Source organism: Protopterus annectens, chromosome 10.part0 (genome assembly GCF_019279795.1).
Source record: "Protopterus annectens isolate FY-2018-M chromosome 10.part0, PAN1.0, whole genome shotgun sequence".
Lineage (NCBI taxonomy): Eukaryota > Metazoa > Chordata > Ceratodontiformes > Protopteridae > Protopterus > Protopterus annectens.
In genome coordinates this window covers 874,619,560-874,642,345 of record NC_056744.1, presented here as the reverse complement: position 1 = coordinate 874,642,345, position 22,786 = coordinate 874,619,560, and the positions used below count along the sequence as shown (strand labels likewise).

At 45.0% G+C, this 22,786-nt stretch overlaps 1 protein-coding gene across 3 annotated transcripts in view; it reads left to right on the top strand.

Moving 5' to 3' along the window:
- RPAP2 (RNA polymerase II associated protein 2) overlaps positions 1–22,786 on the top strand; it is a gene marked incomplete at its 5' end in the record, with an annotated part of 1,562,525 nt that overhangs the window by 731,214 nt on the left and 808,525 nt on the right. For 2 of the 3 annotated variants that reach the window (XM_044085673.1, XM_044085672.1), the window contains 1 exon segment: positions 8,968–9,048. In XM_044085673.1, the coding sequence (XP_043941608.1) occupies positions 8,968–9,048 (81 nt within the window). 3 annotated transcript variants of the gene reach the window in all.

Here is a 22,786-nt window from a genome sequence, read left to right as displayed (position 1 = left end):
CTTCTTTTTTCACTGTAGAACATTTCTGTAAATAGTTATAAAACTTGATAAAGGGTACATATTGGAATAGAATTTTCATTTTAATAGATCATGAGATCATAGGAGGTTACTAAGCTAATGACCATAGGGCCCTTACAAGCCTAGCTAAGTACAACCCTTGTTCCTAAGACTATTAAGGTATTAAGTGAGCACTAATTCAACAACTACTTCCCCTGTCCGTGATGGGCACAGGTGAAACTCTCTGGGTGAATTTGCAATTTCCATCCAGTCATCTAAATTACGCTTAAATAGGGTCAGTGAGGGGCTCTGCTTCACCTGAGTTGAAATTTGTTCCAGAGGAGAGGTAAACTCTGTTAGACATATCTGTCTCTCCGGCAAGTCCTGTTGATGTCACATACTATGTTGAGTTCCCTAGAATGAGTACATCTTACAACATTTGATTTACAAATGTGCAGCATTTCTGTTAGAGCAGGGTCTGATATTGCTTTATATGCAAGGCAGAGATAACCTCTAAGTAGTCTGTAAGACACAGAGTATAGTGACATCTGTCCCTTAACAATATTCCTTTTCACATAGGTGGGGTAGGTTACTAGTGAATTCTAAGTAATCATTAGAAAAGGAGGGCTTTCTGTATAAACAAGACTGGAAGCTTTTTGTGTTGGAATCCTTATATAACATAACATCTAGGTAGTTAATATTTTTATTATTAGTAGAACCAGTAAATTTAAAATAGTAACATGCCTTATTCAAATAATCCAATAACTTCACACGTGAACCTTCTTTTTTCCAAAGAATAAAAACATTGTCTAAAAGTCTTAAATATAAAAATCTTAAATATAAAAACCAATTATCCTTAAAGGGGTTGTTAAATAAAAGCATAGATTCCCATCTATACATCACTAAGTTAGCAAAAATGGGTGCGCCGCTATTACCCATCGCTACACCCTTAACTTGTCTATAAAACTCTCCCCCGAAAGTAAAGAAATTATTTTTCAAAATTAACTCCATCAAACCAACAATAAAGTTAATCATAGCACCAGTTAAATTACTTTCTGCAACTAAAACGTCTTGAAACATGTCTAAACCTTGGTCATGAGGTATGGACGTAAAAAGATCCACTATGTCCACAGTGGAAAAACAAATCTACTGTTTATAAAATACATTTTTAATTCTTTTTAAAAAATCCCAAGAATCAATTAATATGTGTTCAACCGGAGTGATAGAATTTTTAATTACACGATCAATAAAAACTCCTAAGAGGTACGTAATGCTGTTGTGACCAGATGTAATAAGTCGGTAAGGTGGGTCGGCCAAGTCCTTGTGAGTTTTAGGGATACCAAAAGCGATGGGAATAGTTGGATGTTCCACATTCAAAAAATTGTAAACTTCTTCATTAATGACCCCCTGGTACAACGAATCTTCCAACATTAATTTAATTTTCCTATATGAAAGATTTATTTAATTCCTTGAGGCCAATTCGTATTTCGATTCATCATTCAACATACAAAAAATTCTGTTATGATAATCTACGTTGTTTACTATTGCCATACCACCACCCTTGTCAGGTTTCATATATCTAACATTCACATCACCCCTTAGTTTCTCTAATAACACCTTTTTAACCCCTTTAAGGATAATTGGTTTTTATATTTAAGATTTTTAGACGATGTTTTTATTCTTTGGAAAAAAGAAGGTTCACATGTGAAGTTATTGGATTATTTGAATAAGGCATGTGACTATTTTAAATTTACTGGTTCTACTAATAATAAAAATATTAACTACCTAGATGTTATGGTATATAAGGATTCCAACACAAAAAGCTTCCAGTCTTGTTTATACAGAAAGCCCACCTTTTCTAATGATTACTTAGAATTCACTAGCAACCACCCCACCTTTGTGAAAAGGAATATTGTTAAGGGACAGATGGTTAGGGTTTTAAGAATGTGTTCTAATTTTGAGTTTGTAAAAAAAGAAACTCAACTTCTTTTAGAAATGTTCACAGTTAGGGGCTACCCATATTGCTTTGTTTCTCAGATCCGTGAAGTTGTTATGAAACAGTGGGGTGACAGATATAAACCCCTATTAGGAGCGGATGAGGACACACCATCAACCAAGCTACAAAAAGTTAACAACTTTTCACAGGCCATGGTATTAACTTATGGTGAAACTTCAGGTAATATCCAGAAAATTATTAAGAACAATTGCACCATGTTTAAGGGGAACAAGGAATTGTTAACAACAATTGGTGAAAAACCTTTATTTACGTATAGGATGAATAATAATATAAAATCTCTATTAGAAAACCAACATTCTGTTAAGAACAATAAATTAAAAGGGACATCCAAATGTGGGTCCTGTGAATATTGTAGATTTATTATTGAAGTTCCCAAAATTAACCTGGGCCCTTATGATATGGAGATCATCTTTATGGGGGGGTCTTGTAATACGGCAGGGGTGGTGTATTTAGCTACCTGCTCAGAGTGTGGACAATTTTATGTGGGGAAAACTGAGAGAAAATTGAACAGAAGAATATACGAACATTGTTATAGTATCAAGAGAAAGGATGAGAAAAGTGCATTATTTAAACACATTAAACTGTTCCCTTCACATTCTTTTAAATTTGGGATTTTGGAAGTGGTAGGACATGATTTTAGAGGTGGTGATTGCAAAAATAAGTTGTTGAGGACTGAAGTTAGATGGTAACAAAAACTCAATGCTAGTGAATTCCCTGGGTTAAATGAACATGTTAGCATCAAACATGAGTTAAAATTTAGGGCCTTGAAACTTTGAATTTTGGTTATCTGGGCTTTTAACAGTTAGGATTGTTTATACATATATGATTTTATTGTTTTCAGTCTTTCCAATTTTGATTTCTTGCACACTGCTTTATTTATTAATTTCGTTATTTATTTAGGATTTTTTATGATGAAGCACTGTCACTTTAATGATCTTATTATTAATTAAGGGTTAATTATCTTTAATGTATAAAAAATTGTGTTAGTGTGATTTTGAACTGTTTTGATGAAGTGATTTTACGAAAGCGCTTGACCTGATACTTGTTTTCTTGAATAAACTGTGGTTTTGTGTACCAGTGGTGTTCCTGGGCTGTAGATATTGGCATCTGAAAGGTTAAAAGGAATGCCAAATCTGCCACCAAATCAGTGGGCAGAGGTTCAAAAACAAATTACAGCACTCATGGATATGAGAGCTATTCATAAGGTACCATCACTGGAGCAAGGACAAGGATTTCTCAAGACTCTTTCTGGTACCCAGAAAGGACAAAGCCTGGAGTCCCATTCTGGATCTTTCATCTCTAAACACTTACCTGGATGTTCCGAAATTCAAAATGTTGACACTACAGCAGCTTCTTCCCATGCTGGGCAAGAAAGCTTGGCTCGTGACCTTGGACCTCAAGGAGGCATACCTGCATGTCCCTATCAGACAAAACTGCAGAAGATACCTCATATTCATAGCTGGTTCAATGCACTACCAATTCTCTGCACTGCCCTTTGGCTTATCTACTGCGCCCAGGGTCTTCACAAAGTGCCTGGCACCAGTAATTACATTTTGCAGACAGAAAGGAAATCAAATTTATCCGTACTTGGACGACTGCCTGATTCAAGCAGAGAGCAAGGACATTCTTCTAAAGCGTCTGGCGTTTGTAAAAAAGTTATCAAGTTGCCTGGGGTATACAGTAAATGAAAAGAAATCAAAACTAGTGCCCTCACAAGAGATTACATTCCTGGGTGCCAGCTTGAACACAACAGCCCAGATGGCTTATCTCATGCCAGACAAGCAAGGACAACTGATTCGATACTTTCAATTGATGGCAACAAAGACCCAACTCCCTGCAAGAAAAATTCTGCAGGCCTTGGGTTACATGGCATCCTGCATACTACTAATTCCGTATGCCAGACTGCATATGAGGAAACTACAATGGTACTTAAAGAATGTATGGTCTCAACACTGTGAAAGTTTGGAAACAGTTATACCACTAATTCCTTGCCTTCAACAGGAGTTTCAGTGGTGGGCTCAAGTTTGTCACCTCAACAAGGGACAGCCTTTTACACAACCCACAGCCAGGCAAACACTGACGACAGATGCATCGGATTACGCCTGGAACAAAGGCATCTTCACATCAATCAAAAAGAGATGCTAGCTGTACAAAATGCCGTTATAGCTTTCAAGGACCTGCTGCATCCAGGACAACTACTACTAAAGACAGACAACACCACAGTTATGTGGTACATAAGCAAGGGGCACTCACTCCTACCCCCTATGCAGACAAGCCATGACCTTGTGGAACACAGCTATAAACCTTCAAGTTCATCTGCAAGCACAATTCCTGCCAGGAGAGAAAAATACACACTGGCAGACGACTTAAGCAGAAACATCATGGATCCCCACAAATGGGAATTGAATCCACACATATTCAGAATGATAACACAGAAATGGTGGAGCCCGGACATAGATCTGTTTGCATCCCCAATGAACTGTCAGCTACAAAAATTCTGCACAAGGAGTTACCATCCACAAGCATGGAAAGTGGATGCCCTCTCGTTCAGCTGGGAGAACCTACAAGTATACGTTTTCCCACCACTAACTCTCCTGCCAAAGGTACTCATAAAAGCCAGGCAAGAAGAGCCAAAGATGATCCTGATTGCACCAGACTGGCCACGTCAGCACTGGTACCCAATCTTAAGGAGCTTAGCACAAGAACCACTCTGGAATTTGCCTCAAATCCTACATCTGCTGACTCAGCACAACAATCAAATACTACACAGCCAGCTAAAGACCTTAAACCTAGCTCCATGGAAGATTCCTTAGTCAAGCAAGCAATGCCTCTCTCCAAAGCTGTTATGGATGTCATTCTGGAGGCCAGAAGGCCTAGTACCAGGAAAGCCTATTCGGATAAATGGAAGAGATTCTGTGCCTCGAACCAAGTCACAGCCTTGACACTCTTGTCCCAAACATTCCTCAGATACTACAATACTTAACTGAGATGCTGGACAAAGGCCTCTCCTTCTCATCCATCAAGATCCACGCCTCTGCCATCTCTGCTCATTACAACATGGATCCACCAATTTTCTCTAATCCTCTATTAAAACAGTACCTCAGAGGGGCTAAAAACATAAGACCACCCTGTAGAGCACCTACTCCAACTTGGGACCTCAACTTTGTTTTGGAAAAATTAACTTTACCTCCTTTTGAGCCAGCTAACACAGCAGAATTAAAATATATCTCTTGGAAAACTGCTCTGCTCCTGGCAATAACATCACCACGAAGAGTTTCAGAATTACAGGCACTAATGGCAGTGGAACCTTTCCTCATTTTCCACTAGGACAGGGTGTCTTTAAGAACTAACCCTGCGTTTATGCCAAAGGTGGTATCCAGTGTGGCTCTAAACCAAACTATTCACCTGCCAACTTTTTATCCTAAACCACAGAATAAAGGGGAGAGACTACTGCATTCTTTGGACAGTCACAGGCAGTTACGCTTCTACTTGGACAAAACCAAAGCTTTCAGAAAATCTGAGCAATTATTGGTAGCATATGCTGCAGGAGCACAGGGAAAAGCCATTTCAAAACAGACCATTTCAAAATGGATAGGGCATTGTATACATTTCTGCTACATATACCATGGAAAACCTGTACCTAGCAGCATTAGATCTCACTCCACCAGGGCAACAGTCACTTCAACTGCCTGCCTCAGAGGAGTACCTACCAAGGATATTTTGGAAGCAGCAACTTGGAGTTCTGTACATACCTTCACCAAGCATTACCATCTGCCTCTATACTCTAAATCCAGAGCTGGCTTCGCCACTGCAGTGCTGCAGGGCCTTATAGCCACCCCAATGCCTTATAGAACCAGCCACCCTACCTCATCTTTGGGATTCTACCCAAGTGTAATGACTGCAGCAGTGTAACACGATGAACATAGTACAGTTTTGTACCTACCATAAATGTAGATGTTCGAGTGTATACACTGCTGCAGTCCAGGTTACCCTCCCTCCTTCCCCTCTTACTGGCTGGTACGTACCCATGTCTTTTACCCTTTACTACCTATGGGGAGTATTTGCTGGTAGCTGTAAGTTGTTTGCTTTTCTTATGTATGTTTTATTAGCAATTGGAATTGCCTACCTATTTAGAGGCACCTGACATCTGGGGCAAGAAAAACTGAAGAAAATGGCGTCTGCTGCATCTTGTATACCCCTGTCGCACTGACGTCAGGGAGGAGGCAACAGCAACTGACGCCGGACCAAGACTTTGGAACTCAGGCCGACTGGGGAACCGCCTGACGACAGGATAACCCAAGTGTAATGACTGCAGCAGTGTATACACTCGAACATCTACATTTATGGTAGGTACAAACTTTACTTTAGTCATGTAAAACCAGGGTGTTTGGGTGTATCTTGTGCGATTCAAGTAGATCCAAGTATGCAGTGTGGGTATCTTGGTTCATGGAGGGGGTCCTACAGGTTGCAATAACTTGAAGAGGGGTCTTACCTACAGTTAATTGGGCCTGAATCAGTGCAAGGGAATCATTCTGTTTAACCACTGTAGAGGTGTATTTATTTTTGATTATTGATACTCCATCTCCTTCAGTTCTTGTGGTCTGAATATGTGGAAGGCATTATAACCTGGAATGGCCGGGGTGCTTTCCATGACCTTCGACCAAGTCTCTGTGACTGCACAGATGTCAGCATCTTCTAAGGTGAGGGCTGCTTCCAGTGAGTACAGTTTTAGGTTTAAGACTCCTACCATTTAACAGCATAATCTGGAGGTTGGGTTTTGAAGATATTTTTACGTTTTGGAATTTTTTTCTTGTGACACTGCTTAAAAAAGGCACTATGAGGGAGTCACAAGCCTCAGCCAGTAAGCAAAATCTCAGATGTGACAGATGAAGACCATCTCTGCCAAAGCAGCCTGATCTATCAGCCATGTCATGCCAGGGTGACAGGTATTGGATCCCCTTAGAATGACACCAGAAACTAAGCCAAGTGTTGAAGTCGATCATTTTTTTTTGTTTATATTGTGGTATCCTCTCAGGTAGATAGTATGCTGCTCAAGGCTAGGGACATACCTGCCTGAGACACATATTCAGAGAGCTCAGTCATGTGCCTCTTCATATAGTCCAGTGAGGTACATCTCAAGTCATTCACACCAGCATGAACTATGAGTCATAATGGTACTTGTTGTGGAAAGATTTGAGTGCGTGTTTGATCTGACAGATCCTGGCACCCAACAGACATCTGACAATAACCTTCTTGTCCAGCCCGGTGAGTGGGACATCTGTGTGTCTGTGACAAAACAATTTGGTTTAGATGTGTTTTGCCTTAGGGGCTTGCTTGGTGAGACAATTGTGATTGTGTTTTTTTGTGTACTGAGTGCTGTATGTACTGTAGTAGGTGTAGAATGTTTGTGTTTTGGATGTCTCTGGTGTTTAGGTAAACTTCTGGATAGTACCTACTCATATGATAACTTATGGTTGAGAGCAAGGTTTGTGCAGGTGGTGTAGTATGTTGGCTGACAACCTATTCAGTGTCACTGTTCTGTGAACAGGAGAGCAAAGATTTCAAATTCTTAGTGTATATGTATCTCTCACAAATTTAACTTGAGTGGTTTAGGAATTGTGGGTTGTCAGTGTACATGAGGCAATTGCTACACTGCCTCGGGATACCCATATCAATCAGGCTGGCAGGAGAAGCAGAGGAGAACTGACTGTCCATAATACTAGGTGTAAATTTGCCTACTTTAATGAGGAAGGATGTGGTTTAATTGGGAGTTAATGGTTTAATTGGGAGTTAATGCTGGGTCTATACTGTAGGGACTGTTAAGAGGTACGAGACTTTTACAGATTAGGAGATTTCAGTTAAAATGGCAAATGCTGTTCTAAACCTTGTAGTTTGAATTTGTCCACCTGGACAGTATCTGGTACTGATTTCTTTTCCTCTGTAAGTCTGGCTTTTCTAATGCATTACTTTATGTTTTACCACATTATAGGTAGTTTTCATGCATGTTACTTCTGTCAGTGCTTGCTGTATAGTCTCAGGAGTGTTTAGTATATGTTCATAGAATTCCTTTCTTGGGAGCAGATTTGACATAATTTATGCATGATAGATTGCTGTTAGGAAAAAAAATCTGACTGTTTAAAATAGTAGTGTTGCACCAGGCATTACAGTCATTTGAAGTCAGTTAAGTGGTTTTGGAGGGTTAATGTCTACTTAGTTCTTTTTAACGAAATTGAAATATTATGTCGGACAGTTTTGAGTATGGATAGGGGAGCATTAGAAATTTTAATGTAAAACATTGAAATTTCCACATGGAGTTGTTGTAGATTCCCATGAAGATTTTTCCTTTCTAGATGTTAATTTTCTGTATCTCACCTATATCGTTAAACTCAGCCGCGGTGGTGCAGCGGTAGCGTTGTCACCTCACAGCAAGAGGTTCTCCCGTTCGATTCTCGGCTGGAGCGCCTTCTGTGTGGAGTTTGCATGTCCTCCCCGCAGTTGAGTGGCATTCGAAAGACATGCATGAATGGGCGTGCCTTCGTTGAAGTTTGGGCATCGAGCTGGCACCTCGGCATCGTAAAAATCTTCTGCCAATCATTAGCGGACCGGAGTTCCGCTTTGGCGACCCCTAACCGGGAAAAGCCAAAAGAAGAACAAACCTATATTGTTAAACACAAAGCTAACGAGCTGTAGGCTGAATCATAAAGACCCTGATTCTGTTTTGGTGATATATACAGGGTAAGTTAAGCAGACAGGAGTGTATACACACACACCCACACACACACACACTCACAATATGTACACAAAAAAACAAATGTGACTTTACACATGCCTAGGGAAATTTCCAGTTTACTACATAGCATATTTCTAGCATAAATATAGTACATAATTTGTTTGGCATCACCATTGACTGTTTAATAAGTATCATTAAATTGTTCCATTGTACTTGTTTCTAGATTGCCAGGTATTCTTGGTCCTATGCAACTCTCAATGCATGATATTTCCTGTGAGCTGTATAATCTCGTTCACACTTTCAGGTGAGTTGTACAGTTTGGTTTTTATGCAGCGTACTTTCTAAAAGTCAATCTCTACAATTCGTTTTGCTTACTTTTCATTTAAATAGTTGTTAATGTCTTGATTTTTTTGGCTGTCGATCTAGGCAGCAGAAACATCAGACTTCACCTGTGTTGCTATGACACTAATTTGAGTGTGAGCATCTTTTAATGTCTAGCACTGGATGCAGGCAAATGAGCATAATGGAGAGTTTCTGTGTTTTGAAGGGGGGAGTAGTAGTAGCATACTCAACATTTGCCTAATATTAATAGTAATTATTGGGTACAGTATCTTCAATCCTAATGAGATTACTGCCAGAGCATCCTTCTTTTGTATGATGCTGTGTAGCAACATGTCTGAAAGTATTAAGTGTATATGCTTCAGCAAGAACAAGCAGGTGGCATTCAAATGCATTTTTCTTCTTCTAGATACACAAACCACATCTCATTTTTGGGGTCAGTAAAGTTATCAGATGCTTAATTCACTCAAGCCTGTAATGCTTTTTTTGTATTTTTCCAGTTCACATCCATGCCTCCTTATGGCATTATGGCAACTTTTATTGAGTTTGGCCTCAATAACTAAATGATTTAGCAACTAATAATAGGCAGTATTATAGAAGGCAAGGAAGCAAAATGACATTAGGATAGTCAGTCTAGGAAGGCATGCAGTAGAGAAACTAATCTTTGGTTGCCACTTATTCATATTTTCATTTTTATGTTCATATTTTCATACCTGCGAGACTTGTATTTTATTGAGATATGGAGTGGAACACCAATGTGGGAGACAGGACAATTCACTGTCAGTGCTGGAGTATCACACTGTAATGGAAATATTGCTAATTGTTTATTAGTAATTATGAAAATATGCAATATTTCCATATCTACTTGATACTTCAAAAACCAAGTGACTTACAAACTGTTGCATGACATCAGGTAAAACGACAGATGTTGAAGAAAACTTTCTTTTATATTTGCACTATTAAGTTGTACTTCTTGAGAGATATTTAGTATTTGTAGTTGCTAATTTTACAGTTAAACAAGTTTTCATATTTCTGTAAATGTCTCAATAAACACTTATAGTAGAATTTTTGTCATGTGAAAGTCTGATTAAGAAAAATGTTCCAATATATGTCTAAGTTGTATAGTTTTCAAGATATCCTTCATAAGGAATGCCAGCAACAACCTGCTCACCAGGTCGCAGGACATCAAAGGCAGATGGAAGGAGTATTTCCAGCAGCTTATGAATGAAGAAAACCCCACAGAAGCTGTACTGCCCTACAAGCAGCCTACAGTGAGAGAAGAAGGAGGAGCCCACCCTAGAAGAAGTAAGAACAGCACTAAGGAAAATGAAGTCAGGGAAAGCAGCAGGCTGAGAAGAGGTCACAGCAGATATGATAAAGATGCTGGGCGAGATAGGTGAGAAATGGCTCCTGAGAGTACTAATAGCAATGTGGAGAGAAAAGAATATCCCAGATGACTGGAGAATAAGCATACTCGTGCCATTGTACAAGAACAAAGGGGACATCTACAACTGTGGGCAGTACAGAGGCATCGGACTCCTATCACATTACATGAAAGTTCTGGAGAGGGTGACTGATAAATGGATATGCAGAATTATAGAATGTAAGATGGCAGATGAGCAGTTTGGATTCAGATCAGGATGCAGCACAACTGACCTGATATTTGCAGTGAGACAGATACTTGAGAAGAAGCTAGTGATGAGGAGAGAGTCCAACTAGGCATTCCTAGACTTGGAGAAAGCATATGACAAGGTACCAAGAAAACTGATGTGGGCAGTACTGCAGTGATTTGAAGACCCAGAAACATTGGTAGAATAGGGGTCCATATTAAATCAGCAAACGCTTAAAAAAGCGAATGCTGATTTATTGACCCCATGTAAGCGAAAGCTTGCAATCCCGAACACTTAGAACAGCTCCAAGGGAAAAAAATTGCTGTTCCACACAAAAAAAACTTTAAAACATTGCAAAAAGTGGGGGGCTTCACCCCCCTGACCCTCCGATATGGGGGGTTGTGCCTCCCACACGCCCCCTACTTAAATATACCAACTCCAAGATTGCATTACAGTGATGAAAATGGCAAAGTAATGGAGGTGGCCAAGTGATTTCTTTCCCAGGAAAATAAATTGCTTATATGCCGTTTCGTGCTTTCAAGTTCAATCAAGATGGATTCGAAGGAATTTGTCTTCGATCATATAATAGGAATCCTAGAATTAGTGCAGGTTATGTACAAGGACCCAGTAAAGTACGGACAGTGTTCGGCCACACAGAGGGGGTTCCCAGTGGGAGTGGGTGTACACCAAGGTTCAGCTCTTAGCCCACTGCTGATGTTGTTCGCGTTTCACTGTTGCATTCATCACATTTGGGTTCTCTGCTTGCAGTAGCCCTCAGTCGGCCTGATTATCAAGGTCTTGGGTCCTGCATCGGTTGCTGTCTCATCTTCCATGACGTCAGGTAATCAGGGGTATAAAGCATGCAGCCGACGCCATTACATCAGTCTTTCTTGCCGTGCAGTGCCCGAAGCAGAAGCAGTTTGCAAGTGCTGGTCGGCCGACTCCTGAAATTTCCATTTTCAAGTTTCAGATCCGAAGTCTTCAACTAAGCTAAGTACCACATTGGAGAACCTTTTTCTTGCTCTAAACCAGTGTCAGTAAAAGTTAACAATTGTATTTCTTGTGGAAAGCAAATACTCATAAAGATTTTCATTTGTACTGCATTCCTTGCTTAGGCCCAGACCACAACGTACCTCACTGTCAGTTTTGTGCCTTATTCAAACCTAGAACTATTCGTCGTCTGTTTGTTTACGCTTCTAAATATTTTGGTACTCTGTTCAATTACCCAGAAATGGCTTCGGTAAGCCACCCGAATACCGATATTCTGAAAAAATGCAAAGATAAAGACAGAGACAGACCGCACAGGTCCAAAGCTGCCGACAACGCTTCTCCTAACCTAGTTGCCAGTTCGTCAATACTCAGTGAGGTGTTTTTGCAGCCCCTGATACCCACTACTTCAGATTCGCAGGCCTCTACTGAGACCCATTCAGAGTCCGGTATGCCACGAGATGGTTCTTCAACTATGGAACCTGTGGATGTCTCTACCTTGGATGGGTCCGGAGCCGCTGTGCAGGCACCGGCTTCTGAGGGTGTATTCAGGCCTACTGACTTGCATATTAAACTGACGCCATCTTCTTCTTCAAGGCCTAAAACTTGATCCATGCCTAGAAAACCGATGTCCAGACCGCATGGTCAGGCCCCTATGCCTAAAAAACAAATGATAAGAATGGCTGAAGACCTTATTACTCTAATCAGGGGAAGCCACCCTTCCCCCTCTAAGAGACCTAGGACTGATTTTCCTTCTGATTCTTCTTATCAGGACTCTGAAATTTCTGTTTCCTCTGATGACAAGGATTTACCCTTATCTACATATGAGGATTCTGATGCAGAGGACTCCATTCCCTCTGCTTCCCCTCCAGAGGATTTCTCTTTTGGTGAAACCTTGCATACTCTTAAGGAGCATTTTCGCTGGGAAAGCAAGGATTACTCTGACTCCAAAAAGAGGCTTAGGGATTTCTTACCCCTGCCCCAACACAGGCTTTTAGCTATCCCTCCTGTACTGGACATACTTGATGCCTTCTCGGAATCTAGCCTGGCCCCTGACTCTTTACCTCCTGCTCCCTGAAAACCTGATGGGTATTACAGGGTTCCTGACTCTCACAAGTTCCTCTTTAAAATCCTACTGCGGATCCTGAGACCATGTCACAGGGACCCAAGGGCATTAAGGCTACTACTGCCAAAAATCCTTCCCCCTCTGATAGAGATTCCAAGGCGATGGATAGATGGGGAAAGAAGGTGTACACTTCTGCAACCTTGGCCATTAGGGCCTTACACTGCCATTTTCATACGTTTAAAGTATCAGCAGCATATTATTGGATTGCTTTAACAGAAAATGATGATTCCTGACTGTGCTGAAAATAAAGATCTACAAGATGTAATGCATTCTGCTGAACAAGTTGGAAAACATACTTTGCAACAATGTAGTTTTGATTCATTAGCAGCATCTTGCAGGGCTGCTGTCACTGGGTCTGTACTTAGAAGACATGCTTGGCTTAAGGAGCAATCTTTGCCAGATCATGTTGAAGCTAAATTGCTGGATGCTCCCTTAAACTAAGACCACCTGTTTGGCAACAAAGCAGAAGTAGTACTTAAAAAGATGGAGGAAAAAGCTAAATCTATGCAAACTGTTAAAGATTTTCTGCAAGTACAGCCTCCCAGATTTAGTAGGCATTGGCCCTCTAAGAATTGGTCCTTTCCTGCCTCTTCCAGGCCTTCTCAGTCCAAACCCAGAACCAGCAGAACACCCAGACTTCAGTCCCCAGGGTACTCACAGGACTAAGCAGTGGGGGGCTCCCACTTCCAAAGCAGGGAGTAGTAAGACTCCCCCCTGTGGTAAACTGTCTCCATGACTTAAATTTAAACCTTCCAATCCCTGCACAACTGACTGTTTCTTTAGGGGGAAAGACTGCCCTGCAGGCCAAAAATTGGGAACTCATTACCCAGGAGAAATGGGTTTTAAATATAGTTCCCAAGGATACAGATGCCACTTCCACTCCTTACCAACCCCAAATGGTTGGCCAAATCTACCCCCAAATCTGTGGGCAGAGACTCAAAAGCAAAATCTCTCTCTTTTAAGCATCAGGGCTATTCAACCTGTCCCACAAGAAGGATGGGGACAAGGTTTATAATCAAGACTTTTTCTGGTACCCAGAAAAGACAATTCCTGGCGTAACACCTTTTTTGGTAATCCCAAAATTCAAGATGCTAACTCTTCATCAGCTGCTTCCTATCATAGGCAAAGATGCCTGGTTGGCAACACTGGATTTAAAGGAAGCCTACCTGCACATCTCAATAAGGGAATCTTGCAGAAGATACCTACGCTTCAAAGCAGGCTACATGTACTATCAGATCTGAAGTAGGGAGTTCATTTGTCAGCAACCTGTGGGTCTTGGATCCGATATCGGATCCGAGCCGGCAACTTGTTTCAAGCTAATGGATCTGAGCTCCTAGCTCCTCCCCTCACCCATAATCCCCTGCCAACCCTCCATGACCTCAGATCTAGTTTGCCGCGCTTGTGGATAGCTGGATTCCTTTAAGCTCGACTAGTAATTGTCAGTTAAGTGTGTTTTTTCTGTCAACTTTCTTCTTTTTTTAAAAAATATAAAGTGTGTAAGTGTTAGGTTCCCTGTAGTGTAAAAATATTTTTCTTTTAATTAGTTTTTTCCCTCCCTTCGCTGGTCGTTAGTGTGTGTATGTGTGTTGTGTTTTGAGGCCTGTGTGTTTGTGTAACACTACCTTTTCTTTTAAGTATGGCTGAGGACCCAAAAGCCATTTTTTCTAAATGTACCGAGTGTGGCCATAAGCTCTCCCTGGCTGATGGCCACACTCGGTGCGTTCGGTGCCTTGGGGTTGAACACCTCACTTCAGGCTGTACCATTTGTGCAGTGTTCAACCCCAGGGCACTGAAAGAGCGGAGGTCGAAGCTGGTCTTGGCGGGACTTTTACCCCCGGACTCGGCTCCGGCCTCCGCTGCTCCCGTGGCTCTACCACAGGCTGTGGTTGCTGCCATTCTTGCCCCCCTTCCGTCTGCCGGGACTCAAACTCCCGCTAAAGCGCCGGAGGACAGGGAGGCCAGGAGGGAGAAATGGAGGGAGAAGCACCACAAGCGGCGGGCCGAGGCCTCCGCTTCGGCCCCTCGCCAGCTAAGCGGGCTTCTCCCTCCACTGCTTCTAGGTCTCCTCCTCCTCGGCTCCGATCCCCTTGTTTCTTCCCAGGGGGGCCCGAGGAGGAGGAGGCCCGATCTCCATCGAGGTCATTGAGGCGGCATTCCAGGCCTGCCTCGGTGACTTCTTTGAGATCGACTTTCAGTATGTCCGATGCAGACTTGGACCGGATGATGCGAAGGTTCATCCAGGCCCAGCTGCAGATGGAAGTGCTCTTGCCTCCCCCCCCTTCGGGGGGGAGCTCGACACCTTTTTTCCATCCTATTGCTCCTTCTCCGACCCGCTATCCGGGCTCGGACCATTCGGAGCCGAGCAGCGTTGGAGCCGGGGGTGGGTCAGCGCCGACAGTACTTGGTACTTCGGATCCAACTCTGCCCTCGAGCCTGTCGGATCCGACCTCTCGGAGCCATGGCCCGAGCTTCAGATCCGAGGGATTCAGTGTGCCTTCGGCTTCATCCAGGTCGGAGCGCACTGGTCCTTCGGATCCGATGGTCTCGGCACCGGTTCAGATCCCTTCATCGGATCCGAGTGGCAGCCGACTCTCGGAGCCCAGAGAGAGTGGTTCCCCCTCGGCTTTCGATGTAGTGGAGAGCATCCGGACCCCCGGCCATTGTCTCGGCTCCACCCTGCACTCCCTCTCTGCTGGGCCAGGCTTCCATCACCCGGCCAAAGGGACAGCCTGCTTCAGTGTCCCAGATGGTTCCATTGGAACAGGATATTGCTGGCGAGGCCTCCTCGGACAACCCCCCCCCCCCGAGGAAGTGCCCCGCAAGCATAAGTGCAAGAGGAGGTACGTGGACTCCCCTGAGTCCTTAACGGAGGACACGGACTTGGATGAAGGGGAAGGCTCCCCAAGATCACCCCCTGAGGATGTCTCTTTTGGAGACATCATGGAGATGCTGAGGATCAGAGGTGGGTGGTCTGCCCCCAAGTCTTCCTCCGACGAGTCCGTGTTTCTGGAGGCATTCGAAGCAGGCCCGTCTACCTCTTGGGTGTCCCCTCTGGCTGACCCCTTGGTGGACCTTATTACCACCAGGGCGTGGAAGGATCCGGACACCGTGGAGCCAATACCCAAATGCCCTGACAGAATACTAAGTCCCCCTCAGACCGGTCGCACTGGAGCAAGGGTCCCCCCGTAGATGCCATGTTGACGGCGGCAGCCATGAAGAGGGAACTAGCTCAGGAGAGCCCCTCAGTCCATCCACCGAGCAAGGAGTCACGCTCGATGGACCGCTTAGGGAAGCGAGTTTTTAGTTCAGCGACCTTCTCGGGAAGGTCTCTGAACTATATGGCACATGTCATCAGGATGCAGCGGGATCTTATCAAAGAATACGCTGCCTCCCCCCCTGAGTCCATGTCAGCGGAGGACAAACAATTGTACTCCACCCGAATGGCCACTCTGAGATCAATTTCAAATACCTCTGTGCGGCTAATGTCCCATGCCACCGAGGGAGCCGCTAGGGCTAGCGGAGCAGGCCTAGTCATGAGATGTCAGGCCTGGCTCCGTCATTGTGACTTTGCGGAGCCCTTTAAAGTGTCTTTTGCAAACGACCCTTTCGATGGTTCTGCCCTGTTTGGCAAAACGGTTTGCGAGACACTTGTCCAGAGCGAGGGGGACAGGAAGACGTTGTCTGCCATCGGAGTCCGCTTCTCTGCTCCCCAGCGGTCCTTTTCGAAGAACCAAAAGGGTCAGAAGAAGATGTGGTTCCGGAAATCACAACATTCCCAACCCGCTCCGGACAACCAGTCCTTCTGTGGCAGAGGCGGACAGGGAGGACGCCGCCCCAGGGGCAGAGGGGCTCCGAGAAACTTTGGGTCCAGAGAACCTTTCTCTGAACGGCCCACACAGCAGCCCTGAAGGGTTGCCCGACTGCTCCACTCTGGAGGCAGTCGGGGGGCGCTTCTCGGAGCACCTAGCGGCATGGGAGTCCATCACGACAGACCGCTGGGTGCTTCGAATTATATCCAGAGGGTACAAAATACCATTACTTCATGTCCCGAAATGCAAGAACCTCCTCGATGTACCACCCGATCAGAGGGAGGCCGCAGCCACAGAAATTCAGCAGCTGCTAAGAAAGAGCCATCCAGCCCGTCCCCCAAGATCAGCTCGGATTAGGGTTCTACTCCAGGTTCTTTTTGGTGCCAAAAAAGACGGGGGACTTGAGACCGATTCTAGACGTTTCCCACTTGAACCTGTCGGTAACCAAGGAAAAATTCCGAATGGTCACTCTTCAATCTATTCTTCCCCTTCTAAGGGAGAACGATTGGATGTGCTCTATAGACCTCAAGGATGCGTACTACCACATTCTAATGGACAGACGATCCAGGAGGTTCCTCCGCTTCCGGCTGGGAGCCAGTCACTACCAGTTCAGGGTCCTTCCCTGTGGCCGCACCACAGCCCCCAGGGTGTTCACCAAGGTATTAGCAGTGATTGCAGCCCACCTGAGACTCCAGAGAATACAGGTCTTTCCGTAACTGGACGTGTGGCTCCTGACCGCCCCAACAAGGCATCTACTTTGCTCAGCCAGAGATTTCTTTCTCCGCCTAGCCCCACAGTTAGGCATCACCATCAATGCCGACAAATCCCTTCTGGCCCCGACACAAGCCATAGAATTCATAGAAGCCAGAATAGACACCAGAGAGCTACGAGCCTTTCTAACGTCCGAGAGACTTCGGAATTTGCAACTCCATGTGCGGGCTATCCTCCATTCAGAGACCCCACCGGCGGAATTGGTCTTGAGAGCACTGGGCTCCATGGCGGCAGCGATAACGCTCCTTCCATGCGCCCGTCTGAACATGCGGGTACTGCAATGGACCCTTCTGGTGCAATGGTCCTTTCTGTCCTTTCCTCTTCACCCCATTGCTATCAGCAAGGCTTGCAGGAGGGCTCTATTATGGTGGCTCCATGCTTCGGACCTCCATTACGGCCGACCCTTCTGCACCTCTCCCCCTCTCGCCACGGTGACCATGGACACCTCCCGCCTCGGGTGGGGGGGGGCATTATTCAGGCAGGACAGTCCAAGGCACGTGGAATGATACAGAGACCTCCCTGCATATCAGCGTTCTGGAGATGAGAGCGGTGCTGTACTTGTTGCAAGCACTTCAGAATCTCCTCCCCATAGGAACGATTGCAATTCAGTCGGACAACATGTCGGTTGTCTGGTACATCAACAAACAGGGGGGGAACCAGATCTTACCCTCTATGCCACGAAGCCATGAGAGTGTGGGAATGGGCGATCTCCACCAACCGCTTTCTGATTGCAACGCACATTCCGGGGCAGACCAACATCCTAGTGGACAAACTCAGTCTCACCCTTCTTACCCCATACGAGTGGTCTCTCAACCCACTAGTAGCGAAGCAGATATTCGCAATATGGGGGCAACCCTGCTGCGATCTTTTTGCCTCTCCCTCAAACACCAAATGCGGCAATTTCTTCGCTCTGATTCCCCCTCCAGGGGAAACTCCAAGAGACGCTCTGGTGCATGCTTGGCCACCCGGTCTACTTTATGCCTATCCTCCTCTACCCCTGATGTTGCAACTCTTACAGAAAGCCTCGCAGTTGGGGAGCAGGATGATCCTCATTGCCCCATTCTGGTCTCGGCAAATTTGGTTCCCTAACCTGTGGTCTCACCTAGTGAATCCTCCTTGGATTCTGGATCCCAGTCCGGATCTAATCTCCCATCCATCGGACTTACCGACTCCAAATCTGGACAATCTGAAGCTGACAGCTTGGTTGCTCCAGTTCCACTCCTAGTTAGGACTCCTGGTATCTCTTCATCAGTCAAAGCCATCCTTGTGGCAGCGCATAAGCCCTCCACCAGGAAAGTGTACCGCAGTAAATGGAAACATTTCTCCATCTGGGCGGAGCATCATAATCTAGATCCCTTTACGGCTCCTCTTCCGTCCATATTAGACTTCCTAACGAACTTTTTCAGGAAGGCGCTAGTTGCTCAACTGTCAAAGTGCAATTGGCGGCCGTCTCACATTACCATGTGGGTCATGATACAGGGCCTTTGATGTCGGCCAAATTGTGTAAAACCTTTCTCAAGGGCACCTTTTTGCTTAGACCCCCTATAAAAGAAGCCGTACCCCCTATAAAAGAAGCCGTACCACCGTGGGATCTTTCAATAGTTCTTCAAGCCTTGACTGCTCCACCTTTTGAACCCGCTGCTTCAGTAGATCTCAAATTCTTGTACTGGAAAACAGCATTCCTTGTAGCCATCACTTCTGCAAAAAGAGTTTCGGAGCTCTTTCTGTGAAGCCTCCTTATTTGATCTTTCACCCAGACAGAGTGTACCTCAGGATCAATCCCTCTTTTCTTCCCAAAATAGCATCAGAAACCAATATAAACCAATCCATAAATTTACCGATTTTCTTCCCTAAATATCAGAATAAAGGAGAGTACAAGCTGCACTCATTAGATGTTCATAGGCAGCTACACTTTTATACTCATAGAACAGCTGGTCATAGACAATCCGACCAGCTGTTCGTTTCCTTTGCCAAATTTAATTTGGGAAAAGCAATATCAAAAGTATCTCTATCACGTTGGATTTCTCAATGTATCCTATTAGCGTACCAAACCTCTGGGAGACCCGCACCTGAAGGAGGTCGCGCACATTCCACTCATTCCATCTCTACTTCTGCGGCCTTCAAGTCTAGAGTCCCATTGGATGATATTTGTTCGGCAGCCACTTGGGCCTCATCTCATACCTTTATTAACCACTACAAACTGGACGTGATTTCTAGAGGGAGAGCATCCTTTGGCTCTGCGGTGCTTCGCAGTATCCTTCCATGATGGCCACCCAAGGTTCAGGTAGCTGGGGACTCTGTCCCACAGGTTGCTGACAAATGAACTCCCTACTTCAGATTAAGAAGTTATGTACTCACCATAACGTTCCATCTGAGTAGGTAGCTTCATTTGTCTGCAACCATCCCCCCCTCCTTCCCCCTGGCCTTCTTCAGATCTATCTTAGTTGGATACCCGTTTTGGGTATATATTGAGGGGCAAACTCGATCTGAGGTCATGGAGGGTTGGCAGGGGATTATGGGTGAGGGGAGGAGCTAGGAGCTCGGATCCATTAGCATGAAACAAGTTGCCGGCTCGGATCCGATATCGGATCCAAGACCCACAGGTTGCAGACAAATGAAGCTACCTACTCAAATGGAATGTTATGGTGAGTACATAACTTCTTATTCTCTGCACTGCCCTTTGGCTTATCAACTGCGCCCAGGGTATTCACAAAGTGCCTAGCTCCAGTCATTGCATTTTGCAGGCAAAAAAATATTCAAATATACCCATAGCTGGATGATTGTCTAATTCAGGCAGAAAACCAGGATATACTATTAAAACAGCTGGTATTTGTAAAGAAATTGATAACTTCTCTGGGGTACACCTTAAACAAAAACAAATCACTTCTTGTACCCTGCCAACAAATTGTATTCCTGGGAGCAAGCTTGAATGCAACTTCCCAGTTGGCCTACCTCACGCCAGAGAAACAAGTTCATTTGACAGCCTATTTCAAACTACTGGCCACAAAGACACAGCTATCTGCAAGGAAAATACTGCAAGCCCTGGGATTCATGGCCTCCTGCATTCTATTAATTCCATATGCAAGACTGCATATGAGGAAACTACAATGGTATCTAAAAAGCTTATGGGTGCCAACATTCTTAGGATCTGGAATCAATGATTTCTGTCATACCTTGTCTACAGATAGAGTTCCTCTGGTGGGCAGAGGCCTGCCACCACAACAAGGGACTGCCATTCATTCTACCCCCTGCCGCCCAAACCCGAACAACAGACGCATCAGACTGTGCATGGGGGGCTCACTTGGCAGGAAGTGCATTCAGGGCAAATGGTACCCAAGTCAAATGCACCTGCATATCAATCAAAAAGAAATGTTAGCTGTACAGAATGCTCTGGCAGCCTTCAAGGACCGCATTCTTCCAGGACAATTATTGGTAAAGATGGACAACACCACTGTTATGTGGTACATAAACAAGCAGGGAGGAACCCACTCATATCCTCCCTGCAGACTAACCATAGCTCTGTGGAACACAGCCTTGAGCTACCAAGTGCACCTACAGGCTCAGTTCCTGCCAGGAACGCTAAATACACTGGCAGACGACCTAAGCAGAAATCTCATGAACCCACATGAGTGAAAACTGGAAGCAAAGATATCCAACATGTTGAGAAACAAATGAGGGAGCCCAGAGACAGATCTGTGTGCGCCCCCCCCCCCCAGAACTGCCAATTGGACAAATTCTGCACGAGTACTCCCCACAAACAAGCTTGGAAAGTGGATGCCCTGTCCTTCACCTCAGTGTATGCCTTTCTCCCTCTGCCTCGCCTCTCCTCTCCAAGGTACTACTAAAAATCAAACAGGACAAACCAAGGACAATACTGATGGCACCAGACTGGCCATGCCAACACTGGTGTACCCCCTTTTATGAGTGTGTCACTGCTAGCACCTTGCTACCTACCTCAGACCCCTGCTCTGCTGTCCTAGCAGGCGGGGCAGATTCTGCACCCACAGCTTCAAGCCCTGAACCTGGCAGCTCTCCGATGTTCATCGTGCATACAGCTGCAGTCATAACAGATGGGTTCTCCTGCCGTCAGGCGGGTCCTCGGTCGGCCGAATTCCAAAGTCTAGGTCCGGCGTCGGTTGTCATCGCTTCTTCCCTGACGTCAGTGTGACAGGGGTATAAAAGAACCAGCCGGCACCATTTTCTCCAGTCTTTCTTGCCGCACGGTGCCCGAAGCAGAAGCAGTTCGCAAGTGCCGGTCGGCCAGCTCCTGAGATTATCTAGAAAGCTAAGCACCCCGTTGGGGAAACATTTCTTGCCTCAGACCGATGTCAGACAAAGTTAATAATTGCATTTCATGTGGGAAGCAAATACCGCATAAGGATTTCCTTTCCCTCTGTATACCTTGCTTAGGCCCAGACCACGACGTCTCGTCCTGTCGCTTTTGTGCTACATTCAACAGACGCACTTTTAAGCGTCGGGCGGAGTTTGCCCAACACTATTTTGGCAAAAAGTTTAATTACAACATGTCGTCGGATACTCCGACTCCAATTTTGAATAAACGACGTAAAGATAAGGACCGACATACGAGGTCCGCGACTTCTACCGACACCACGCTAAAGGCGACTACATGTGCTCCGGTTATCAGCGAGGCGCCTACGCAGCCCCTGACTACCGATGACACCTCATTAGCGGTGTCTTCTGTGCCCGAGGTCACAGGCTCTTCGGCCCACACCCTGACTACAGATACCGAAGTTACTCTTGGCGGGGAAACTCAGAGTTCAGACAGGCCTGCCACCTCTCTAGGTGTCTTCAGGCCTTCTTCTTCTTTTTCCATTAAGGCTTACACTAAATCTAAAGCAGCCATGCATTCTAAAAGGCAAGCTCCATAGGGCCCCTCTCAAGGCCCCATGCCTAAAAAGCAGATGCTCAAAATGGCTGAGGATTTGATTGCTCTGAATACCTTTCCTCGGACCAGGCCTCCATTACTTCAGAACATTCTGAGGACCAGGAACATTCTTACTTCCCTTTCGAAGATTCTGATGCAGAGGAGTCCATTCCCCTCTGTCCCCCCCCCCCCCTGAGGATTACTCTTTTGGGGAAACCTTGCATACCTTGAGGGAACACTTCCATTGGGAAGGCCAAGAGTACTCAGACTCCAAGAAAAGGCTCAGGGATTTCCTCTTGCTCCGTCAGCACAGGCCTCTGGCTATACCTCCTGTCTTAGACATATTAGATGATGTGTATTCAGAGGCCAGCCTTAACCCAGATTCTTTACCTCCAGCTCCAGTAAAGCCTGACAGGTAATTACCGGGTGCCTGATTCACACCAATTCCTATACAAAAGCCATGTGGCTGACCCAGAAACTATTTCACAGGGTCCCAAAGGAATTAAGGCCTCCAC